The following is a 22,293-nucleotide window of genomic DNA, read 5'->3' on the forward strand; positions in this document are numbered from 1 at the left end:
TCTCAAAGTTGTGCAATTCTTTTTACAAGTAAAGCACAGTTTAAGCAGGAGCACGTTCAAGCCTTTTACTTTTACTTTCTTTTACTGTCTATGGTTCAAACTCTAACCGGTGCACAAAGTTTTGCTACGGTTGGTTGAACTGCATGTTTCCTGGAAATGTGCAGCGGGGTTTGAGATGCGTTTTCTCTCGTTTGGTGGGTGTGTCAAAAATGTCAGCCCACTCAGCAGCAACATGTATATAAACCAGCTCGCACAATGGGTCCAAGTAAAGTCGTTTCCAAATGTGTCCTGCTGACTCCTGCAGCTCGGTATACACTACAATTAAAGATATTAGAATACATATTTGTTGAAAGAGTTTTATAGTAAAAATATAGCAACAGTGATCAGCAATAATGATAAGCCCAATTCACAATAAAAATAATAAGGTAATATAGACTTCTCGATATTAACACAGTCTTTGAGGTAAGAAGTGCATTATGCTTCACCTGAAATGTCTTTTCATCCTGAAATGCGAGGAAAATGTTGGATTACAATAATTAGGAACCACAGTTTCCACAATTCCCTGGAAAGAGAAAATGTGCGTAGCCTATAGTATGGGTTCTTCCAGGACCTTTCCACCTCAGACGACCACCAAAAATCACTCGTCTAATCGGCCGCTTCTTCAGTAAATTTCAGTAAAATTCAACCTGTCCGTGGCGTGGTGGGCTATTGTAAGCTGGATGGAGGGAGTAAGCTGTTGTGTTGCATCGCATCCAGTGTTGACAGCATCACTGATTATAATGAGTTCTGTCTGATTTTGTCGCACTTCGAAAGGGATATCTAATCTCTCTCTCTCTCTCTCTCTCTCTCTCTCTCTCTCTCTCTCTCTCTCTCTCTCTCTCTCTCTCATATAACAGCATTAGTCATAACTACCATAGCTCAAGCCTCAGTTCCTCCATTCACTATTTCCAAAATGTCAGCCACCACCACGCAAATCGGGGTTAAGGGGTCGTGTACATTTCACGTAATTCTGTGAGATCAGGTTGGTTTGGGATTAACGCTGGAGGCTTGGGATGAGATGCGTAAGAAATTAGTCCCACACACTAGCATTTTAAGGTAAAAACCTGGAAAATGTCTTGAAATAAAACACCAGAACAACGTCTTGAGTCATTAGTACATGATTAATTAAACCTTTTTGACATCATCATCTCAATATGTGTGGCTTAACAGTACATTTGTTCGTAGCTCACCTAATAGGCCTACAGCTTTGCACTCGAGTCCCGATATGACAGCTTCAAAACATAGCCTAATCAAGATAAAATGTGTTAGGCTATATTTTGGATATATGGTTTAGCAGAGGGTTTAGTGTTATTTTGAAAGTATTAACCTTTAAGCGCCACTCACCTGACATTTCATTTCCGAACTGCCACAAACCAACGTAATAAAAACATCGCCATGCACCCGCTATGTTTCTGATAAAACTGAACACATTTTTAGCCCATTCACTGATTATTTCACTTTAAAAGTTTCGCGAAACGTGCAAGAAGCAGCGTAATGGTTTCGCAGAAATGTTGCCATAGACATGTTTCTGCGATGAGCCTGGGCTGGGTTGACAGATATTACATACCGACTGGGACTCTGGTCTCGACTCTGAGTCTTGCACAACAGCAGCACACAATTCTTTGGTATTTTTTATTATATAAATACATTTTTTAAAAATTACAATATTATTCTATTTCACAATTATTGTAAATACAAATCATCTAAAGATAATCAAATCCTCAATAAAACAGCAGTGCATGTGCAAACCAAAATGTGCAAAGCCTAAATTACAATCCTCATAAAATGATTTTGTTCTGACTTTGTTTTTTTATCATAATAAAGTTTATATAGCCTAATGTTTGATTCTGAAAGAAAGAATTTGATGTTTGAAATGTATGTAATAATTATTCATACAATGTAATTGTATTATGTACAGCATTGACCAAAAGTGATTTCTGGCCTAGGAAAACCTTTATAAAGTGCCTTTATTAAAATATTATTCAAAAGATTTTGTAAGCATATTGCGTATAGTTGTGCTTGGAGTTGATTGTTTTATTTGTGATGACAACGCAATAAAACATGACAAATTGTACGGACATAATTTCTGGCCAGGCTGTCAGAAACAAGAGAGAACCAACAAAATAACTGATTATGTTGTAGTCAATGTATGCTTTTTCCTGTGAGCTTTTTTGTATTTCTATGCATATTTACATAGTAAAATAAAACTTGTAGCTATAGGTTATCCTTTTTTTTTTTTTTTTGCCAAATAATTGTGTGCAAATACCTTAACCAAATTAAGTGTTTTTTTCTTCCTTCATATTGAAAATATTTTTCTCATATTTTGATGGTTTAATTCGAACTTGTAGGGTCATTAAAAACAAATACCCCCTCCGGAAAATAATATGGTAAAAAAAAAAAACTGTTTTATTTTAAATATTTATTTTAAATAACGGATGAGACCAGAAGCCTCGAACCAATCAGGTAAGGTGAATCCCACAGGGCTGTTGAATGCTTGATTCTGATTGGTTGACGAACGTTCTCTTAAGTTGTGCAATTCGTTTCCAAGTAAAGCACAGTTTAAGCAGGAGCACGTTCAAGCCTTTTACCGTACTTTTACTTTCTTTTACTGTCTATGGTTCAAGCCAGGCCCGGATTGGCTAATCGGGAGAACCGGGAAAATTCCCGGTGGGCCGGTCTGTTTTATTGGCCAGGAGGGCCGGTGTTGTCATGGCACTGGGTTGAATGCTTTCCTTGTGGCTCCAGTCATAGCGCAGCCCCACAATTTTTTTTTATTATTATTTTATCGCAGCCCCACAAAAAAATAAAAATAAAGTCACTTTGTTAGAGATGTGCGAACAAAAAATAAGAGATACAAAACATGGATAATAGCCTCGGTAATTTTTCCTGAGTGTATAATGAACGTTGTGAAATAATTGCCTAATATTACCTGCTGCAATGATTCGCATATCGCGACGATAACCGACCTCATCATCTGAGCTGCTTCAGCACTCAAACGCCGCTCGTCGGCAATGGCAAAATGTTTGAGATGACCGATCAAAGCAAGCGGGATTTAAGTTCACAGAAGCGCGAGCCGCGGCCGCGCGCGAATCCCAACGCGACGCTTCACGAGATAAGGTGCGTGGCGTGGCTAAACTAAACGGCTGTTTTACGATAGAAATGTTAAACGACCTACATAAATAATCACTTTACAAAGACTGTATCAATCTAAGCTCATCTTCAGGAAGGGGAGATTTACAGGTAAAGATAAAGAGACTGAGAGAAGAAGAATGAGAGAAGGAGATGGAGATGAGAGAGGAGAGCAGGTAGAGCAATAGCCTATTGCATAATAATGAGAATAACTTTATTACAATGGATTCCTATTTAACACAGTCAGATGTTCTTTGCCAATGACAGTGGAAAAATAATATGCCCCCGAACCCCCTAGATCACTTTTGGGACCTCTGTATTTATAAAACCCTGTGTACTGATATTGCACTGAATAGAAAATGATATTTTTGAAAAATACGATGAATTATAATTACGATGTTATAAAGTCAGAATTCGGACTTTTTTTCTCGCAATTGTGACTATATCACGCAACTCTGACTTTATAACACGCAATTGGGAGATATAAAGTCAGAATTGCATGATATAAAGTCGCAATTGCGTGTTATAAAGTCAGAATTGTGAGATAAACTATTCTGAAAAAAAAAAAAAAGTCCGTCTTTTTTTCCCCCTTAGAATAGGACTTATATCTCACAATTGTGAGTTTATATCTCACAATTCTGAGAAAATGTCAGAATTGCGAGATATAAACTCGCAATTGCGTGTTATAAAGTCAGAATTGCGTGATATAAAGTCGCAATTGCGAGAAAGAAAGTCAGAATTCTGACTTTATAACACGCAATTGCGACTTTATTTCACGCAATTCTGACTTTGTATCTCGCAATTCTGAGAAATAAAGTCAGAATTGCGAGATGTAAACTCGCAATTGTGAGATAAAAAGTTGCAATTATCATTTATTTATTTTTATTTTGTGGCGGAAACAAGCTTCATATTGGGGGAAGTGCCAGATAGCCCTTGAAAGATTGGGCCTTATATACTGAGGGTTTAATTACATTATTTTAATAGTCAGTTGGGAACTAAAGTGGGCCGGTCTAAGGCATGAAACTCCAGGGCTGAAAATGTGTCCCAATCCGGCCCTGGTTCAAGCTCTAACCGGTGCACAACGTTTTGCTATGGTTGGTTGAACAACATGTTTTCTGGAAACGATGTGCAACGGGGTTTGAGATGCGTTTTCTCTTGTTTGGTGGGTGTGTCAAAAATGTCAGCCCAGTCAGATTATGTTGTAGTCAATGTATGCTTTTTCCTGTGAGCTTTTTTGTTTTTCTATGCATATTTACATAGTAAAATAAAACCTGTAGCTATAGTTTATCTTTTTTTTTTTTTTTTTTTGCCAAATAATTGTGTGCAAATACCTTAACCAAATTAAGTGTTTTTTTCTTCCTTCATATTGAAAATATTTTTTCTCATATTTTGATGGTTTAATTCGAACTTGTAGGGTCATTAACAACAAATATCCCCTCCGGACATCACCGGCCACAACTGTATATACATTACTAATTATGCACAAGCACAACAGCTATTTGTGTTATAGTGACAGCAACAGCTGTGTTACATCTACAGTACAATGAAGCATTGAAAGTCTCCCTGTAGTAAATCGTTGTATCCCTTAAAACTCATCTTTGAGAATCAAAATGACATATTTAAATGTTTTTTCCTTGAATGTAACTTGACACCCTTGCCTCATTTAGTATTCGCCGTTCTATGAATATGCAAATGAGCCCCACCTCCACTCACTCACTCAGCTCAGAGATCCACTGGTTGACGATCACACGTTGATCTGATTGGTTACAAGGTAGTTTGTGACGTCAGAAACACCAGCGATTTCAAACTGCGGTTTTTAAGGAGACTTTTAAGGAGGAAAATACTCAGCAATGGTGTCGACTCATGACTGTTCACATAGTTCGTCTGAAAGCATATTAAAAACACCACGTAGACATATAAACAACATTAAAAGCTTGATTTTCGCCACAGGGGGACTTTAAATTCCACTCTCAGAAAAATGCCTCTCTCAGTACAGAAAAGTGACGAATATCCTCATCTCCGAAAGCGCGACGCGAGACATAAAAATGTCCGGGAAGGACATCATGCCCCTGCGATCCACTTTGGTCTGGACTGTGTACGACTTCAGCTCTGATTTCCCGGTCAATACAGAGGTATGAATGACAGCGATTCTCGCCTCCTCTTGATAAGGAGCGTCCCTGTCCTTCCCTATGACGACGTTGTGACTCCGTCCAGGCCTCCAGAATGGGTATTGGACCGTTAGAGTCTCCAAACGCTGCACTGTGAAGTACTCAACCGGGATGGGCTGGTCGTCGGCGGGTTTGCACTGGACCAGCGTCAGGTTCCGGACCTCAGAGTTGTTGAGCAGGAGGGCCACATTCAGAGGCGAGGTGTACAACACCGTCAGATGCTTCTTCTGAACCGGACTGGGATTGTCGGCCCTTTGCAACACTGATGACTGATCCTTACAGTTGCTGCACTCGCTGGAGTTCATCTTCTCACAGAAGCCCGGATCCTGCGCACACGTGCACATGTACACGCTGCGCTCGGTCACGTAGGCCACCTTGAATTCGGAGCGCAGGACGGCGGGAGAGGCGAGCCACAGTGTGCAGAACAACACTGCAAAACTCATCCGACTGCACAGGATCATCTCGGAGAGGGATTCTTTGAGACCTGCGTGTGCAGAATAGATCAAACTTTATTCATGTAGATGTGTAGAAACAGCATAAACTAGACAAAAACATTATATAAAACATAAAAAAAAAACAGATAAATATGTAGACACTAGACAGACCAAAAAACATAACAGATATTTCATTAAATATAAAAGAAAAAATATTAATAAATAAATATATCCTAAATATAAGATTATGGGAAAATATACTCTCCTAAAAAAGATAAAACTGGTCCCAAGAGATACTGAGATATACTGATATTAAAAAGTCTGTCTTCTGTTGGAAGAAAGGATCTTCAGTAGAGCTTCTTCAGTCTCTGAATGAGATATTGTTTAGCCTGAGAGCAACAATCATGGCTCTGTTCCAGAACCCGGTGCACTGCCTTGTGTCGTACTGACAAGTTACGATTCCAGCACGCACGGGAGATATGAATATGAATATGTTAGCCTTAAAGTTATGAATAAGCTGGTGTGTTCCAAAACAATGACAACTCGCATTTAGGAGATATAAGCTTTCAAAACTTACAGTCTCTCACTTCCGCTAATATGGATGAGGGATTTTTATGACATCACCGTGATATGATATCACATCATCTCCTGTCCAATCAAATGGTCTCTAGAATCTAAAGCTCCGTCCCCTCTGCTATAAACAGGCTTGTTTGAGATGCGCCTCGACTCGCCTGAAATGTAGGCGAGAGTAGGCGGCTGCAGTGAGAGGAGGAGTGAAAAAAGCGCAGGCAAGCCGGACACTTCTCTCTTCTCGCAGTGGATCATCTGACACCTGCGAGATCAAAGATGGATATCGCGGGATTCACGCTCGTGCACAGTGTTGCTAATAAACTGGATGGAATTTAAGTTCTGTTGCTTTTATATGAAAATAAATATAATGAACAAGACACCCAAAGTAGCCTACTTATTTAATTCCATTCCAAATTCATGTTTATCAGTCTTTTTTTCTTTAATACAGACATGTTTTTTATTGTATTTATTTTTTTATAAAAAATACATTGCATAATCCATAGAGATCGCACTGTTAGATAGTTTGGGAATATTCACATATACATAAAACATGATATCAGAGTTTTAAAATCAAACATTTTAAAAGAGAACAATACATCACGGTTGTTTAAACCAATGAACATTAAGCTGTGTCGTCAGCAAGTCGTTTCCCATCATGCTTTTGATCAGCGCAGTCGGTGGAAAGCAACTGCGCTCGACTGCAGAATCCGACAGGTGCGCCTTGCGCTCGCGAGAGATTTTTGACATACGTCAGCATGACATCAGAGCAAGGCGGACCGCACTCGGACACATTTCTAACCGGCATGCATCTCGCGCTGATCACCGGTGATCGATTCTGCGCAGATTTTGCTCATCTCAAACAAGCCTAATACCACCTGGCCGAAGGCGAAGCGAGCGTTGACACGTCACAGAGCAATATGGGTTGGAGATGTGTGAGTTTTATTCTGTTTTCCAACTGTACGCTAATTAAGTACGAAATGACTAGAATTTATCCACACCTCTTCTATTGAATTCAACGTATCATTAGCGCTCGGATTTGCTTCCATATGGTGCTGTCAAGTTTCCCTCCTTTACCTATCTACAGATAAAGCGCTGTCGGGATAATTCCGGTTCGCGTGGCTACATGGAAGCGATAAAAATTCTGTATTATTAATTTTAAGGCCAGACAAGTAGTATGTAGAGGGTTGATTTGAAGGGAAGGACTACACACCTGCGCACATATATTCAAACGTATACCTATAGACTGAACTCGTAATACGCATGTGTACGCCATCAGCGTTCTCACTGGTTCGCGTTTTTGAAGTTTGCGCAGAAAGAACTTAAGACCCTTCTGTTAGAACGGTGTCGTGTTAGCGGCCCCTAAGTTAATAACTAACGATCGTTGCGACGGAAGCGAATCAATCAATCAAACTAACTTTAGCTGGACAATAACTTTATTCTAGAGCTGCTGTAAAGCCAAAACACTTTACTTTAATTTCCTATTATCAATGTAAAGCTGCTATATAAATGAAGATGACTTGACTTGACTACGACTCGCAGTCTGAGGTAAACTAAACACTATTGGCTATTTGAAAAATGAGGAGGAGCAATTCAAGATGTCCGCTTTAGCTTCTGTTTCAGTGGAAATCACGTCAGCGCATCATTCCAAGGCCTTTAAGCATAAAAACATATAGAAGAAATCAAAACACTGGGGTGCATTGGTCCATTTTGAATCAGAACTCTTGATTTTAGTAATGAATCAATTCTATTGATAGTTCTCTGTCCTTACGCCATCTTGGATGGTTATCACTGAGCTTGTTGCTATTCATTTCTCTAAAGGATGCTTTGAATTTGCCTTCAAGAAGGATTCTTAGAAGGCAACATAATAGCCTTACAAACTCAGGAATGAGCCAATCTCCTTACCAGTGAAAGATCTGCAACCCACAGGGTGTTTCAGTGATGCGTGAACAAGAGTGGCGCTCTGATTGGTTAGTCAGCCAATGCCAGATGTAGAGAGGACAATAAAACAGGCTCAGTCCTCTGACAGTCTGTCAGCAGTGCCATGGTGTTCATGAGCTGTCGTCTCAGCTGAAAACAACAACATCCTCTATCACATCTGCAACTGACAACATAAAGTGGTCCACAATGACCAGTTTGTCCATTTAAAGGTAGGGTAGGCAATTTCAGAGTGGCTAGCAATAGCAAGCTAGTTTTGAAAGCTTTAAATCCCGCCCTCCCTTCAAAGCCACGCCTCCTCCAAAACACATGACTTCACACTCAAGACTCAAATCACACAACATTACTATAATAATGAACGTAAACAACTGGCAGATCTCTTACTCGTACCACCTGACTGCTGCAGATGATGCGACGAATGCAATGATTGGATGAATGTGTTTTGGTCCTGAGACTTACACAGAATATACATCGCCACGTTTTAATATTTACACCACTTTTATTAGTGAGTGCTATCAGGATGTGAAGAGAGTTTCAACCAGAATAACAAAAAGAGTTTATGAAAAAAAAAAATAATTGCCTACCCTATCTTTAACCATGGAAATGAACGTGTTAAAATCCTGAAAATGAAGAAAGCACTTCATTCTACACTATTTCTGCACTCTAAGAAAAAAGGTTCAGTGGGGTTCTATATAGAACTCTAGGGTTCTTGACTCAATTTTAAAGAACTCTTTATGCCAAGAAGGTTCTATAAGGAGAAATGTCTTAAATGATCGCATAATACTTTCATATTTAAAGCTACACTGTGTGATATTTTCCCCCATCTAGCGGTGAAATTGTATATGACTACCCAGGGAATATTAGTTTCTGTTCCTTTCAATTCCGAGGGCGTTTTAACTCCTACGGTGGCCGTATTATTCCTAGATTAACATGGCTTCCAGTTCGACTTCGTCCATGTCGTTCTGGCGTTATGCACAACCAGAGACGTCACTAGGATTGGAAGACAGGGGGGGCTTAGCCCCCAGGGTATTTGTAACTTGCCTTTATAGAAAATCTTACAGTGAATTTGAGAAAAAAACAACTATGTATATGTTTAGCTGTATTTGTCTCTTCAACCCTGTATAGTCTCAACCCCGTCACACCTACATTTTTATAATTTTTTTGTTTATGAATAAGTAATTTATAAAAGGTTTATGAATAATTAATTTATAAAAAGTTTATGAATAAGTAATTTAATGTTTGTTGAACTTAGTCAGAAATGTTCAGAGCAATCATAAGAATACTGATTTTAGTTCAAATTCTGAAGCCACATCTTTGATCAAAAATGATAGGGCTGCTGTCACAAAAAGTGCCCATTTCAGGCTTTAGTATAGCATAAGTGTAAAATTATATGTAAATGTTATGGTGCATGGTACAATTTCTGGTAAGCTACGCTTTTTTTTTATTATTTCAATTCAATTATTGTGATTTGATTTAATATTGACTCATTTGGATAAATATTAGGTACTCAAGATAGGCGTTAGTAGTACTTATGAGGGGGCATGTGTCAAAATGATTAATGACTTTGACCTTTGACCTTTTGACAGGTTGAACTTCCGGTGACCTTTATGATTGATGGGTTGAACTTCCTGGTATGAGGTCATGGGATTAACCTATTGACCCTGCTAGCCTATCGATCATGTTGTATGACAGTTAGTTTTGAACTATGACCTAGCTAGGACTAAATCATAATTTTGACGGGTAGTTATATTTGAACAGATGTTTTTTGCCGGTTGTTTGAACTTTGTCCCAGTTATGTGTGTGCGTGTGTTTTTATTGTGCCTGCGCCCCCCCTCCCATTACATTCCTGAGCAGTATATAAATGGGGTCAGTTATTTCATATATGTGACATTCAGTTATTTCACATTTATATATAAAACATTCTATAATTTATATAATCAAAAACAATTAAAGGTTGAAAAAACATTTAGTTATTTCACATTCATATGTAAAACATTCTATCCTTTATATAATCTAAAACAATTAAAGTTTGAAAAAACATTTAGTTATTTCACATTCATATTTAAACCATCCTTTATATAATATAAATGATATAATAATTATCATGCTAAAGTTCTTTTTAAAAGTGTATAACATAAATTATATAATCTAAAGCAATTTAACTAAGGTTGAAAAATATTCTGTTCTTTTAAAAGCTTACTCAAACCAATAGTTTTAGCTGAATAAAATCATCTTACCTTATTTTAGAAAGTTGAAGTATACCATTGATGTCCACAAAAATGCAATGTATGAATGGATTCAAAATTGTTTTACACAACTGAATTCACATAGTCATTCCTGAATGACCTCACACTGTCTCAAAACATAAGGAGCGCGCGCGTGTCTGTGTGTCTATGCGCGCGTCCTCTTCCTGCGAGCTCTGACCCCCCTCCTTACAGTGTAACTGTCAAGTGAATCTCACACTAACAAAAGTTGAAAACATGCCTTTAAAAGTATAATATAAATATCTTATTGATCCAATTGTTTTAGTTTTAGATGAATAAAAAATGACTGAGTTAAAATTAACTCATCAATGTCCATACCATTCATGTCCACAAAAATAATTAAACTAAAGTTGAAAAACATACCTTTAAAAGTGTATAATATAAAATAAAATATCTTGCTAAAGTTGAAAAACATACCGTTCCTTAAAAGTATAATATAAATATCTTATTGATCCAACTATTTTAGTTTTAGATGAATAAAAAATGACTGAGTTAAAATTAACACATCAATGTCCATATTGATGCCCACAAAAATAATTAAACTATAGTTGATAAACATACCTTTAAAACTGTATAAATGTAATGGTTATAAAATAATTTTACTAAGGTTGAAAAAATATTCAGTTCTTTTAAAAGAATATAACATCAAAAGCTAACTAAAACCAATTGTTTTAGTTTTAGATAAAAGTAAATAAAATCATCTTACCTTATTTTAGAGAGAGAGTTGAAGAAGTGACTCCTAACACATCATTGTCCATTGATGTCCACAAAAAATGCAATGTATGAATGGATTCAAAATTGTTTTACACAACTGAATTCATATAGTCATTCCTGAATGTCTCTCAAAGCACCGTCTCAAAACATAGGGAGGCGCGCGGTGTGTGTGCGTGTGCGTGTGTGTGCGCGCCCCTTCACGTGAGCCTTGACCCCTCTCCTTCGCATACCAAAGCACAGTGAAAGTGAGGAAGGGGTTTCCTAATATCACACTCACAAAAGTTGAAAAACATACTGTTCCTTAAAAGTGTATAAATAAAATGGTTATATAAATATACTGAAACCAATTATTTTAGATGAATAAATAAAATTCATCTTACATGTTTAGAGTTACAACTCTTAAGAGAGTTAACATAAATCACAGAGGTTCTCTCTCACACCAGCGTCTCTGACTCAGAGGGGTGTATTCAGTGATGGGATGAGACAGTGACTACGTTTACATGCAGCCAATATCCGGGTTATGGTCGGGTTAGGGTCACTATTTGGGTTTCTGAAACATTCGGAATAACCCGTTTACATGCGTGAGCAGAGAGAGTTACTCCTGTATACATGGAATTTGTAATCAGTTGGGAATATCCCGATGTAAACGGCGACGCACGGTTAGCGTCAGGACGTACGGACAACCTTAAGACGCAATATGCGTCATTTCCATTTCTTCTTCCTGTATCCAAAGACAACAACAACAGCAGCAACACGCGGATAATGAATAGGTCGGGGCAGATAGCGATCGCCTTTGTTTGCGCTTTCCTTCTCGCTCCAAAAGTGTGTTGCTGTGCTGCGTCTCGCCATGTTTACCTCTACTTCTTGTTTACTTCCGGTATACTGCACGCGGGTTTTTGAATGCGCCGTCTTTACTCAAAAGACCAAGATTCCTTGCGAATAGAACATGCGCAGAACACAAATCAATGTTCCTTTTGATGGGGATATGCCGATACGCGTTTACATGACCAAATATTCGGGTTAGAAAAGGGGTACCCCAGGGGTAATATCCGGGTTTTTAAAAACCGGGATATGAGCATATCCGGGTTTTTGCCGGTGTTTACATGGCCGTGCGCGACCGGGTTATTGCTAATATCCCGGTTTTGAACGGGTTATTGGCTGCATGTAAACGTAGTCAGTGACTACGTTTACATGCAGCCAATAACCCGTTCAAAACCGGGATATTAGCAATAACCCGGTCGCGCACGGCCATGTAAACACCGCATATCCGGGTTTTTAAAAACCCGGATATTACCCCTGGGGTACCCCTTTTCTAAACCGAATATTTGGTCATGTAAACGCGTATCGGCATATCCCCATCAAAAGGAACATTGATTTGTGTTCTGCGCATGTTCTATTCGCAAGGAATCTTGGTATTTTGAGTAGAGACGGCGCATACAGAAACCCGCGTGCAGTATACCGGAAGTAAACAAGAAGTAGAGGTTAACATGGCGAGACGCAGCACAGCAACACACTTTTGGAGCGAGAAGGAAAGCGCAAACAAAGGCGATCGCTATCTGCCCCTAACTATTCATTATCCGGGTGCTGCTGCTGTTGTTGTTGTCTTTGAATACAGGAAGAAGAATCGGAAATGACGCATATTGCGTCTTAAGGTTGTCCGTACGTCCTGACGCTAACCGTGCGTCGCCGTTTACATCGGGATATTCCCAACTGATTACAAATTCCATGTATACAGGAGTAACTCTCTCTGCTCACGCATGTAAACGGGTTATTCCGAATGTTTCAGAAACCCAAATAGTGACCCTAACCCGACCATAACCCGGATATTGGCTGCATGTAAACGTAGTCACTGTCTCATCCCATCACTGAATACACCCCTCTGAGTCAGAGACGCTGGTGTGAGAGAGAACCTCTGTGATTTATGTTAACTCTCTTAAGAGTTGTAACTCTAAACATGTAAGATGAATTTTATTTATTCATCTAAAATAATTGGTTTCAGTATATTTATATAACCATTTTATTTATACACTTTTAAGGAACAGTATGTTTTTCAACTTTTGTGAGTGTGATATTAGGAAACCCCTTCCTCACTTTCACTGTGCTTTGGTATGCGAAGGAGAGGGGTCAAGGCTCACGTGAAGGGGCGCGCACACACACACACACACACACACACACACACGCACACGCACACACACACACCGCGCGCCTCCCTATGTTTTGAGACGGTGCTTTGAGAGACATTCAGGAATGACTATATGAATTCAGTTGTGTAAAACAATTTTGAATCCATTCATACATTGCATTTTTTGTGGACATCAATGGACAATGATGTGTTAGGAGTCACTTCTTCAACTCTCTCTCTAAAATAAGGTAAGATGATTTTATTTACTTTTATCTAAAACTAAAACAATTGGTTTTAGTTAGCTTTTTATGTTATATTCTTTTAAAAGAACTGAATATTTTTTCAACCTTAGTAAAATTATTTGATAACCATTACATTTATACAGTTTTAAAGGTATGTTTATCAACTATAGTTTAATTATTTTTGTGGGCATCAATATGGACATTGATGTGTTAATTTTAACTCAGTCATTTTTTATTCATCTAAAACTAAAATAGTTGGATCAATAAGATATTTATATTATACTTTTAAGGAACGGTATGTTTTTCAACTTTAGCAAGATATTTTATTTTATATTATACACTTTTAAAGGTATGTTTTTCAACTTTAGTTTAATTATTTTTGTGGACATGAATGGTATGGACATTGATGAGTTAATTTTAACTCAGTCATTTTTTATTCATCTAAAACTAAAACAATTGGATCAATAAGATATTTATATTATACTTTTAAAGGCATGTTTTCAACTTTTGTTAGTGTGAGATTCACTTGACAGTTACACTGTAAGGAGGGGGGTCAGAGCTCGCAGGAAGAGGACGCGCGCATAGACACACAGACACGCGCGCGCTCCTTATGTTTTGAGACAGTGTGAGGTCATTCAGGAATGACTATGTGAATTCAGTTGTGTAAAACAATTTTGAATCCATTCATACATTGCATTTTTGTGGACATCAATGGTATACTTCAACTTTCTAAAATAAGGTAAGATGATTTTATTCAGCTAAAACTATTGGTTTGAGTAAGCTTTTAAAAGAACAGAATATTTTTCAACCTTAGTTAAATTGCTTTAGATTATATAATTTATGTTATACACTTTTAAAAAGAACTTTAGCATGATAATTATTATATCATTTATATTATATAAAGGATGGTTTAAATATGAATGTGAAATAACTAAATGTTTTTTCAAACTTTAATTGTTTTAGATTATATAAATTATAGAATGTTTTATATATAAATGTGAAATAACTGAATGTCACATATATGAAATAACTGACCCCATTTATATACTGCTCAGGAATGTAATGGGAGGGGGGGCGCAGGCACAATAACCACACACGCACACACATAACTGGGACAAAGTTCAAACAACCGGCAAAAAACATCTGTTCAAATATAACTACCCGTCAAAATTATGATTTAGTCCTAGCTAGGTCATAGTTCAAAACTAACTGTCATACAACATGATCGATAGGCTAGCAGGGTCAATAGGTTAATCCCATGACCTCATACCAGGAAGTTCAACCCATCAATCATAAAGGTCACCGGAAGTTCAACCTGTCAAAAGGTCAAAGGTCAAAGTCATTAATCATTTTGACACATGCCCCCTCATAAGTACTACTAACGCCTATCTTGAGTACCTAATATTTATCCAAATGAGTCAATATTAAATCAAATCACAATAATTGAATTGAAATAATAAAAAAAAAGCGTAGCTTACCAGAAATTGTACCATGCACCATAACATTTACATATAATTTTACACTTATGCTATACTAAAGCCTGAAATGGGCACTTTTTGTGACAGCAGCCCTATCATTTTTGATCAAAGATGTGGCTTCAGAATTTGAACTAAAATCAGTATTCTTATGATTCCTCTGAACATTTCTGACTAAGTTCAACAAACATTAAATTACTTATTCATAAACTTTTTATAAATTAATTATTCATAAACCTTTTATAAATTACTTATTCATAAACAAAAAAATTATAAAAATGTAGGTGTGACGGGGTTGAGACTATACAGGGTTGAAGAGACAAATACAGCTAAACATATACATAGTTGTTTTTTTCTCAAATTCACTGTAAGATTTTCTATAAAGGCAAGTTACAAAGTTACAAACTTACAAGGTCAAAGGTCAAAGTCATTAATCATTTTGACACATGCCCCCTCATAAGTACTACTGGCGTTAATTTTTCTCAAGAAAAAAACAACTAACCTAATGCTGTAAACATACAGACAGCCCTATCAGCCTATTTAATGTTAAAAATAACTCAAATTAAATATAATGTGTTTTTTATTATAATAACAACTTTATTTAATGATACAACTAAAAATATAATAAATATGTAATATAGAACACATATTTAGCAAAATACTCTATTGCTTTTTTCTTGCCAACTACGTGCTATAGCCTATATTATGTTCATTAAATGGCTTTCCTGAGGTAACTGTTCTCCAGCTATGTTATTGGCCTCTTCACGCTGATAAAAAACACTGATTGATCGATATTATGTATGAGGAATATATATTTCGGTAAGTTGTAGACTACTGTATCTTTCAACAATGTTCGTGTTTTTTTTACTATTAGCTAGTAGACATGATCGGTTCACATCACATGCGCTAGGGATCTGTCACGGAACATTTACAAACGCCAAAACGGTATTTATGTGCTATATAAATATAGTGCTATATAAATAAAAAAAGGAGTAAAAAAAAATAAATAAAAATTTATTGTTTGAATTTCGTAATAAAATGGACAGAATCTGAAAGTTGAGATTCTTTTATATCATAAAGTAACCTGCTCTGTCTAGTCTGTCGGTCTTCGCGATTTTTCTGTGCGTGAGAAAATGGATGTGTGGCGCGAGAGCGTGTGAAAAGTGTCTATTGCGTGTGTCTCACGGTGAATGCGTTGGCAGCTCTGTTACGACTCTTTGTACTTCTGTCCAACTTCCGAATTTTCGGCTATTTTTTGCTGCTGGATATATATAATTTGTTGCGTCTAAATATGAATGAGGATCGGATTATTGATAAATCGAATTGTTATTTAGGGGGGCTTAGGAACATTTTGGGGTAGCTTCAGCCCCCCTAAAATAGGCCTAACGACGTCCCTGTGCACAACCATGCAATGGTTAGACAAGCAACTATAAAACTTCGAATTTACACAAATAGGTTGAATTACCTGTCGAGAAGAAAGCAGGCAACTTCGGCGTCCGTTTTAAAATCTTTGCTCCTCATGAGCTCTTTCCATCTGGGAAAAGTTACTCCAATATTGACTTTGGTCTTGCTGATTTGCCTGTCGCGTTGACGTTTTAATTCTCTCTTTCGCTTCCTCTGCGACTCTGCTACATGTCCTAGAAAATAGGCGTCCACCTTCAGCAATCTTTCAAATCTTTCAAATCTGCCGGCAGTCGCGAGTAATCTCCCCCTCGCATTCGTCACGGTGTCACTGAGTGTAAAACGCGAAAGGCGAAGCTTGAATTTCCAAGTATGTCCCTCTTTGGCTACTGTATTTTCAAAGATGGAGGCGCAACATGGCTGCCGCCATTCGGGCGACTCGCTCGTATGTATTATAAATGGCAGATTTTACGCTTACGAGAATACTTTATTAGTTGGTGGAAGTAATTACACATGAATGAGCACATAGACTTTTGATAGAACAAAGTGTTTTTTGCTAAGAATCAACTTAAAAAGTTACACAGTGTAGCTTTAATGGTTTTCTCTAGTGCTAAAGTATGTTTACAAGCTGTTTAATTCATAAAATTGTATTAAAAGATGAATTGAAACAAAATGAATTCATTAAAACTAGATCCACGATGGGAACGCCTAAACGGTTCTATATATGAAGACAGAACCCTTTAAAGTTCTATTTAGAACCTTTTCTTCTATTGACATTAACTGTATTTCCAGGCCAGTTTCTGGAAATAGAGCAGAAATTCCAGTGACATTTTTTACATTAAATGTTAAAAAAATATACACATTTCACAGTTCACAGTTCACAGACAGTTGCATCATCACTTTTAAAAACTCTTACAGTTTTACATTCGAGCACTTACGCCCTATCATCAAAACACAGTGTAGCTTTACCTTTTTATCGGCTTTCCTTGGCAAGTTCAAACCTGAAGGTTTCGATTGTGACGAAAACTCCTCAGCCCCAGTCGTGTTGCTTGGATTGGCGGGCTTCTTCCTCCAGGGATTTAAACTGTGCTTGAGTTTCTCATTATGCAACAGAACTGCCCGGAGGTGACGTGCCGCTAGCAAACACTATTTCTCCTGTCTGGTCCAGAACACATGCAGCTGTCCTCCATTTTCTCTCCTGAATAACACAGGGTGTGTCACACACTTCATCAGCGAGTCCGAGCTGCTTCAGGATTTACTTTCCATCTCACCTTCTCACACAGAGCAAACATGAAACTATTCATTCTCAACCAGCATCACGCACCACATCCTTTTCAGAGCTCGGAATAAAGGATCTACATAATGCACCCTTTAATAAAGCTTTTCAGTGGAGTCTTTCTCCTTCATGCAGAATGAAAGAATTCCTGGCAGCTTTGCATGTGATGATTCACTGTTTCCTCGAGTTAATCTAAGAAAACATCTGTCTTGTCAAACGATAATACCCTGTGTGTGCTGTTAAAGTGGTTAGATTGTCTTTAGATAAACACTGTCCACATATGGCTTTTCCAACACTTACACTCGACTTAGAGTCCTGAACGGTTTACAGTAAGTCACATTTAAAGAAAGAGAGAGTGAAAAGGAGATTACCTGTTAGTGTTTGTCATGCTGAGAGCCAGTGAAGCACATGTCCATCTCACGGTCCACTCGTCTGAGGATCTCGGGGATCACTCGTGGACTGTGGGGTTGGGCTTGCCGAATACACAGAGGTTGCCAAAGCCACAAGACGGTGTCCTCAGCATCTTGCTATGCATGAGCCGCTAAGCCAAGAAGGAAAATGTTAACTGGAACAATGTGAGGCGGTCAATAAAAAATATGAGGCAAGCGCATGACTCGACCATGACCATTTATGAACTTTCTCCGCAGACTTTCTATGATGTTTTAATGACGCTGAGTTTTAAAGGCAGCTGTCTGACTCTGAGATGCGAACGGGAACATGGTTTGTGTAACATTAGCAACACATTATTAGCTGTTTGATAATGTAGTCAAGCCAAAGGCTAATCATATTAATTAGCGTCATGTGTCCGACTTTGCAGAGAACGATACAAAAAAGCATTCTGATACATGGACTAGTAGACGAGCCTGTCTTCTTCTTCTGAATCAGTTTCTGGACAGTTACTACAGTAAAGTTGAGTGAGTATCAGCTATTCTGAGCTGGTGTGAGTGAGTGGAGACGGGGCTAATTTGCATATTCATGCATATTCAACCGTTACAGGATCTAAAATATAAGTTTTATACCTTTATGTAAATTTGAACTACAATCTTGGTCATGAGCATGTTGCGTTTTGACAGAACTACAACTACTCATATCATGCAATGAATCACTCAAACTTTCCCTTTCTTTCTTTCTTTCTTTCTTTCTTTTTTTAACCTTTTTTGAGGTGTAATACATTAAATGACCAGAGGAGGCGAAATGAATCCTCTTCTTTTTTTAATGTGTTACAAATGCAAACGTGTGTTAATTATTCAACAGAAGCAACAAGTCACTGGTTAGTAGGTTTGTTATGTAAAGTGAAAGCGATGGACCGTTTCCACCATTGTTGCCAAATAGGCAGATTCATTGAACACATGTTGACCTGTGTGTGTCACACTGCACTCTCAGAGAAAAAGGTACAAAAGCTGTCACTGGGACAGTACCCTTCAAAAAGGTTCTAAAATGTACCATTTAGGTACTGTTATGTACACTTTTGGAACTATTATGTACCTTTGAGGGACTAATATGCACTCTTTAGGTACAAAAGTGTAACTTTTGAAAGCTTTTGTACCTTTTTTTCTGAGAGTGTGTAAATGTCACAGTCAAACCTGCCAATAGAGTTTACAGCAAATATGCAACACGTAGAAATATAAAAGCATTTAAACCATTTCTGAATTGTAATATTCAAACATAGATCTCGCTGCATTTTTGGAAAGTTTATAATATTATTAGGGGTGAGAAAATGATGGTGTTTGTATGTGCACAAGTCTAACTGTAAATACTAACATTACATCTCACTGTAAATATTTGGTTACACTGTATTTCGAGTTAGTAGATATTAAGCTGACAGTCTACTAATACTCTATAATACTCTAATGAGAGTTAGTTGGCATGTTGCAAAGTTACTCATAGTCAACAGAAAGTCTAAAGTCGACCACAATAAAGAGTTACCAAATTTTTTTCTAATCATTTACTGTAAATAATGAATGTATTCCAGTTGTTAATGATTGCTCAAACACATTTCTTGGAATTATGACTCATTTTCTTGAAACTCTAAACACAAATTCCTAACTTCTTCTCACCCATTTCCCCAAACTTCCTATTTTGAGGTCAAAATGAAGCTGTCCACTCAAAACCATTTGCCTTCTGACATCACACACAAGCCCTCAAAAACACACACACTAACATAGTCTTACACACTGGTGAGATAAATTCAAAACAATACTACACAAAAGTTCTGAAGAACACCTACACCTGTTTCTGATGGAGGCGACGGGGAAGCGGCTCGTGTTTGGCTGAACTCGTTGCTCAGCCTCACTCATCATCACACCATAGACACCAACATGGTCAACTAGAGTAGCACCAATTTCATCCGAGACTGCTTGTCTCCTTTCCCTTCTTCCTCCTCTTCCTCCTCCTCCCTCCTCCTTCTCATCCTCTTCCTCCTCCTCCTTCACCTCATCATCCTCTTCCTCCCTCCTCCTCATCCTCTTCCTCCTCCTCCTTCACCTCCTCATCCTCTTCCTCATCCTCTTCCTGCTCCTCCCTTCTCCTCCTCATCCTCTTCCTCCTCCTCCTTCACCTCCTCATCCTCTTCCTCCTCCTCCCTCCTCCTCATCCTCTTCCTCCTCTTTCACCTCCTCATCCTCCTTCTCTTCCTCCTACTTCACCTCCTCTTCCTTCTCCTTCACCTCCTCATCCTCTTCCTTCTCCTCTTCCTCCTCCTTCACCTCCTCCTCTTCCTCTTCTTTCACCTCCTCATCCTCTTCCTCCTCCTCCTCCTCCCCCTCATCCTCTTCCTTCTCCTCTTCCCCCTCCTTCACCTCCTCCTCTTCCTCCTACTTCACCTCCTCCTCTTCCTCCTCCTCCCTCCTCCTCTTCCTCCTCCTCTTTCACCTCCTCATCCTCCTTCTCCTCTTCCTCCTACTTCACCTCCTCCTCTTCCTCCTCCACCTCCTCATCCTCCTTCTCCTCTTCCTCCTCCTTCACCTCCTCTTCCTCTTCTTTCACCTCCTCATCCTCTTCCTCCTCCTCCACCTCCACCTCATCCTCTTCCTTCTCCTCTTCCTCATCCTCTTCCTCCTCCTTCACCTCCTCCTAGATAAAAAGTAATACGTTTTTAGTTGAAAACGGTATCGAGTGAACAGCCCCTTAGTTTGTTTCCATGATTCCTAGTATGTTCTAATTTGTTGCCATGTTAATAACTTTGCAAGTGCATGTCAACTTATTCTACTAACCATAAAGGTGATGATACACAGGGCAACTTTTTGAGCAATGTTGCAGGGCAACTGTGTATTTGTAGTTGCAGTTGCCCTGTGTATCATCACCTTTATGGTTAGCAGAATAAGTTGACATGCACTTGCAAAGTTACTTATAGTCAGTAGAATATCTGTTGAGGAGCATCAAAATAAAGAGTTAGCAGATATTAAGCTGACCGTCTACTAATACTCTATAATACTCTAATGAGAGTTAGTTGACATTTAGTTGCAAAGTTACTCAAGTCAACAGAATGTCTAAAGTGAACCATCGAAATAGTGTCACCAAATATTTTTCTAATCATTTACAGTAAGTAATGAATGTATTAAGACCAGTTATCATGTTTTGCTGATATATGAATATTACTAAAATTATATTTAGTATATATTAGTGTATATATTCATCAACCTCCTCAGAAGCTCCGTTTGCGAGAGCAGAGAGTCACACATTGGGGCAAAATAAAGTGGCTCAGCAAACCTCCTTATCTCATTCCCACAGTCATGGATAATATACTGATATCTGAATATCAGCATGACATGTACGTTTTGTACATATAGTTGTGCAAAGAAATTAAAAAGCAGGCCATCTTTGTTTGGACCATGAGAAAGAAAAGGGCAATGTTATTTGAAAAGTTCATGTTTCTGCCTTCAAGTTCCTTTTCAGTGTGGTTTGACACGTGTTGGAAAACAGTAATAAAAGTGCTGAAGTGCAGAATTGTGTGGTTGTGGTGGCACGGATATGACAGAGGCTAGAACTGAATGTTTCTGATAATGGAGAGGAAATCAGCTTGCACACTTCAAGAGAACACTGTAAAAAAAAAACACCTAATTCAACCTGAAAACTTGAGTATAATCTGCATAATCAAATTGGCTTTACAAGAAGTCAAACCATTAAAAAAAATGAAAGTTGAAATGTTGTCATATTGATTATCTTTTTATTTTATTTTACAAAGGCGGTGGAAATGCAGAGACGACGTCAATGCTGCATTTTCTCACTGATTCTTGCAGCTCTTTTATTAATCTATATTTTCCAAACTGATCTTATGGCTTCTCCTGCAATATTTATAAACGTAAATGACCAAATGAATCATAGCTGAATCAACGTAAGTGAGAAAGACAGCACTATAATGAAAGAATAACTGTAAATCCTGTAACCTATTGTGAAATTCTGACATCCAATATCACCATTGCACACGTGTGCAAATTTCTTCCTTCGATGACTTTGTACAGTTTATCTGCTCAAGGCAGGATCATCAAACTTACATGACCTTGAAACACAGATCTCTTGCGTTGA

The 22,293-nt window shown here is 38.1% G+C and overlaps 1 protein-coding gene across 6 annotated transcripts; it reads right to left on the reverse strand.

Moving 5' to 3' along the window:
- Positions 1 to 4,057: 4,057 nt before the first annotated feature.
- On the reverse strand, positions 4,058 to 18,422 carry LOC311279968 (uncharacterized protein). 6 transcript variants are annotated; one of them, XM_084391812.1, is made up of 4 exons: positions 18,141 to 18,422; positions 17,463 to 17,691; positions 8,243 to 8,407; positions 4,064 to 5,820 (listed from the first exon to the last, which is right to left on the reverse strand). In XM_084391812.1, the coding sequence occupies exon 4, from the start codon at positions 5,795 to 5,797 to the stop codon at positions 5,156 to 5,158; it is 642 nt and encodes a 213-aa protein (XP_084247938.1). In that variant the 5' UTR covers positions 5,798 to 5,820; positions 8,243 to 8,407; positions 17,463 to 17,691; positions 18,141 to 18,422; the 3' UTR covers positions 4,064 to 5,155. The 6 variants fall into 6 exon arrangements, with proteins under 6 accessions (XP_084247939.1, XP_084247938.1, XP_084247940.1 ...); XM_084391813.1 differs by lacking the exons at positions 17,463 to 17,691; positions 18,141 to 18,422 and adding an exon at positions 10,513 to 10,670 and having other exon boundaries at positions 4,058 to 5,820; XM_084391814.1 differs by lacking the exon at positions 8,243 to 8,407 and having other exon boundaries at positions 18,141 to 18,257.
- Positions 18,423 to 22,293: the final 3,871 nt, after the last annotated feature.

Source organism: Rutilus rutilus, assembly GCF_951802725.1.
Source record: "Rutilus rutilus genome assembly, chromosome: 20".
Taxonomy (NCBI): domain Eukaryota; kingdom Metazoa; phylum Chordata; class Actinopteri; order Cypriniformes; family Leuciscidae; genus Rutilus; species Rutilus rutilus.

Bases quoted from the DNA above. Each gene is read 5' to 3' on its own strand.
- LOC311279968 (XM_084391813.1), bottom strand. From the start codon at position 5,797: ATGATCCTGTGCAGTCGGATGAGTTTTGCAGTGTTGTTCTGCACACTG.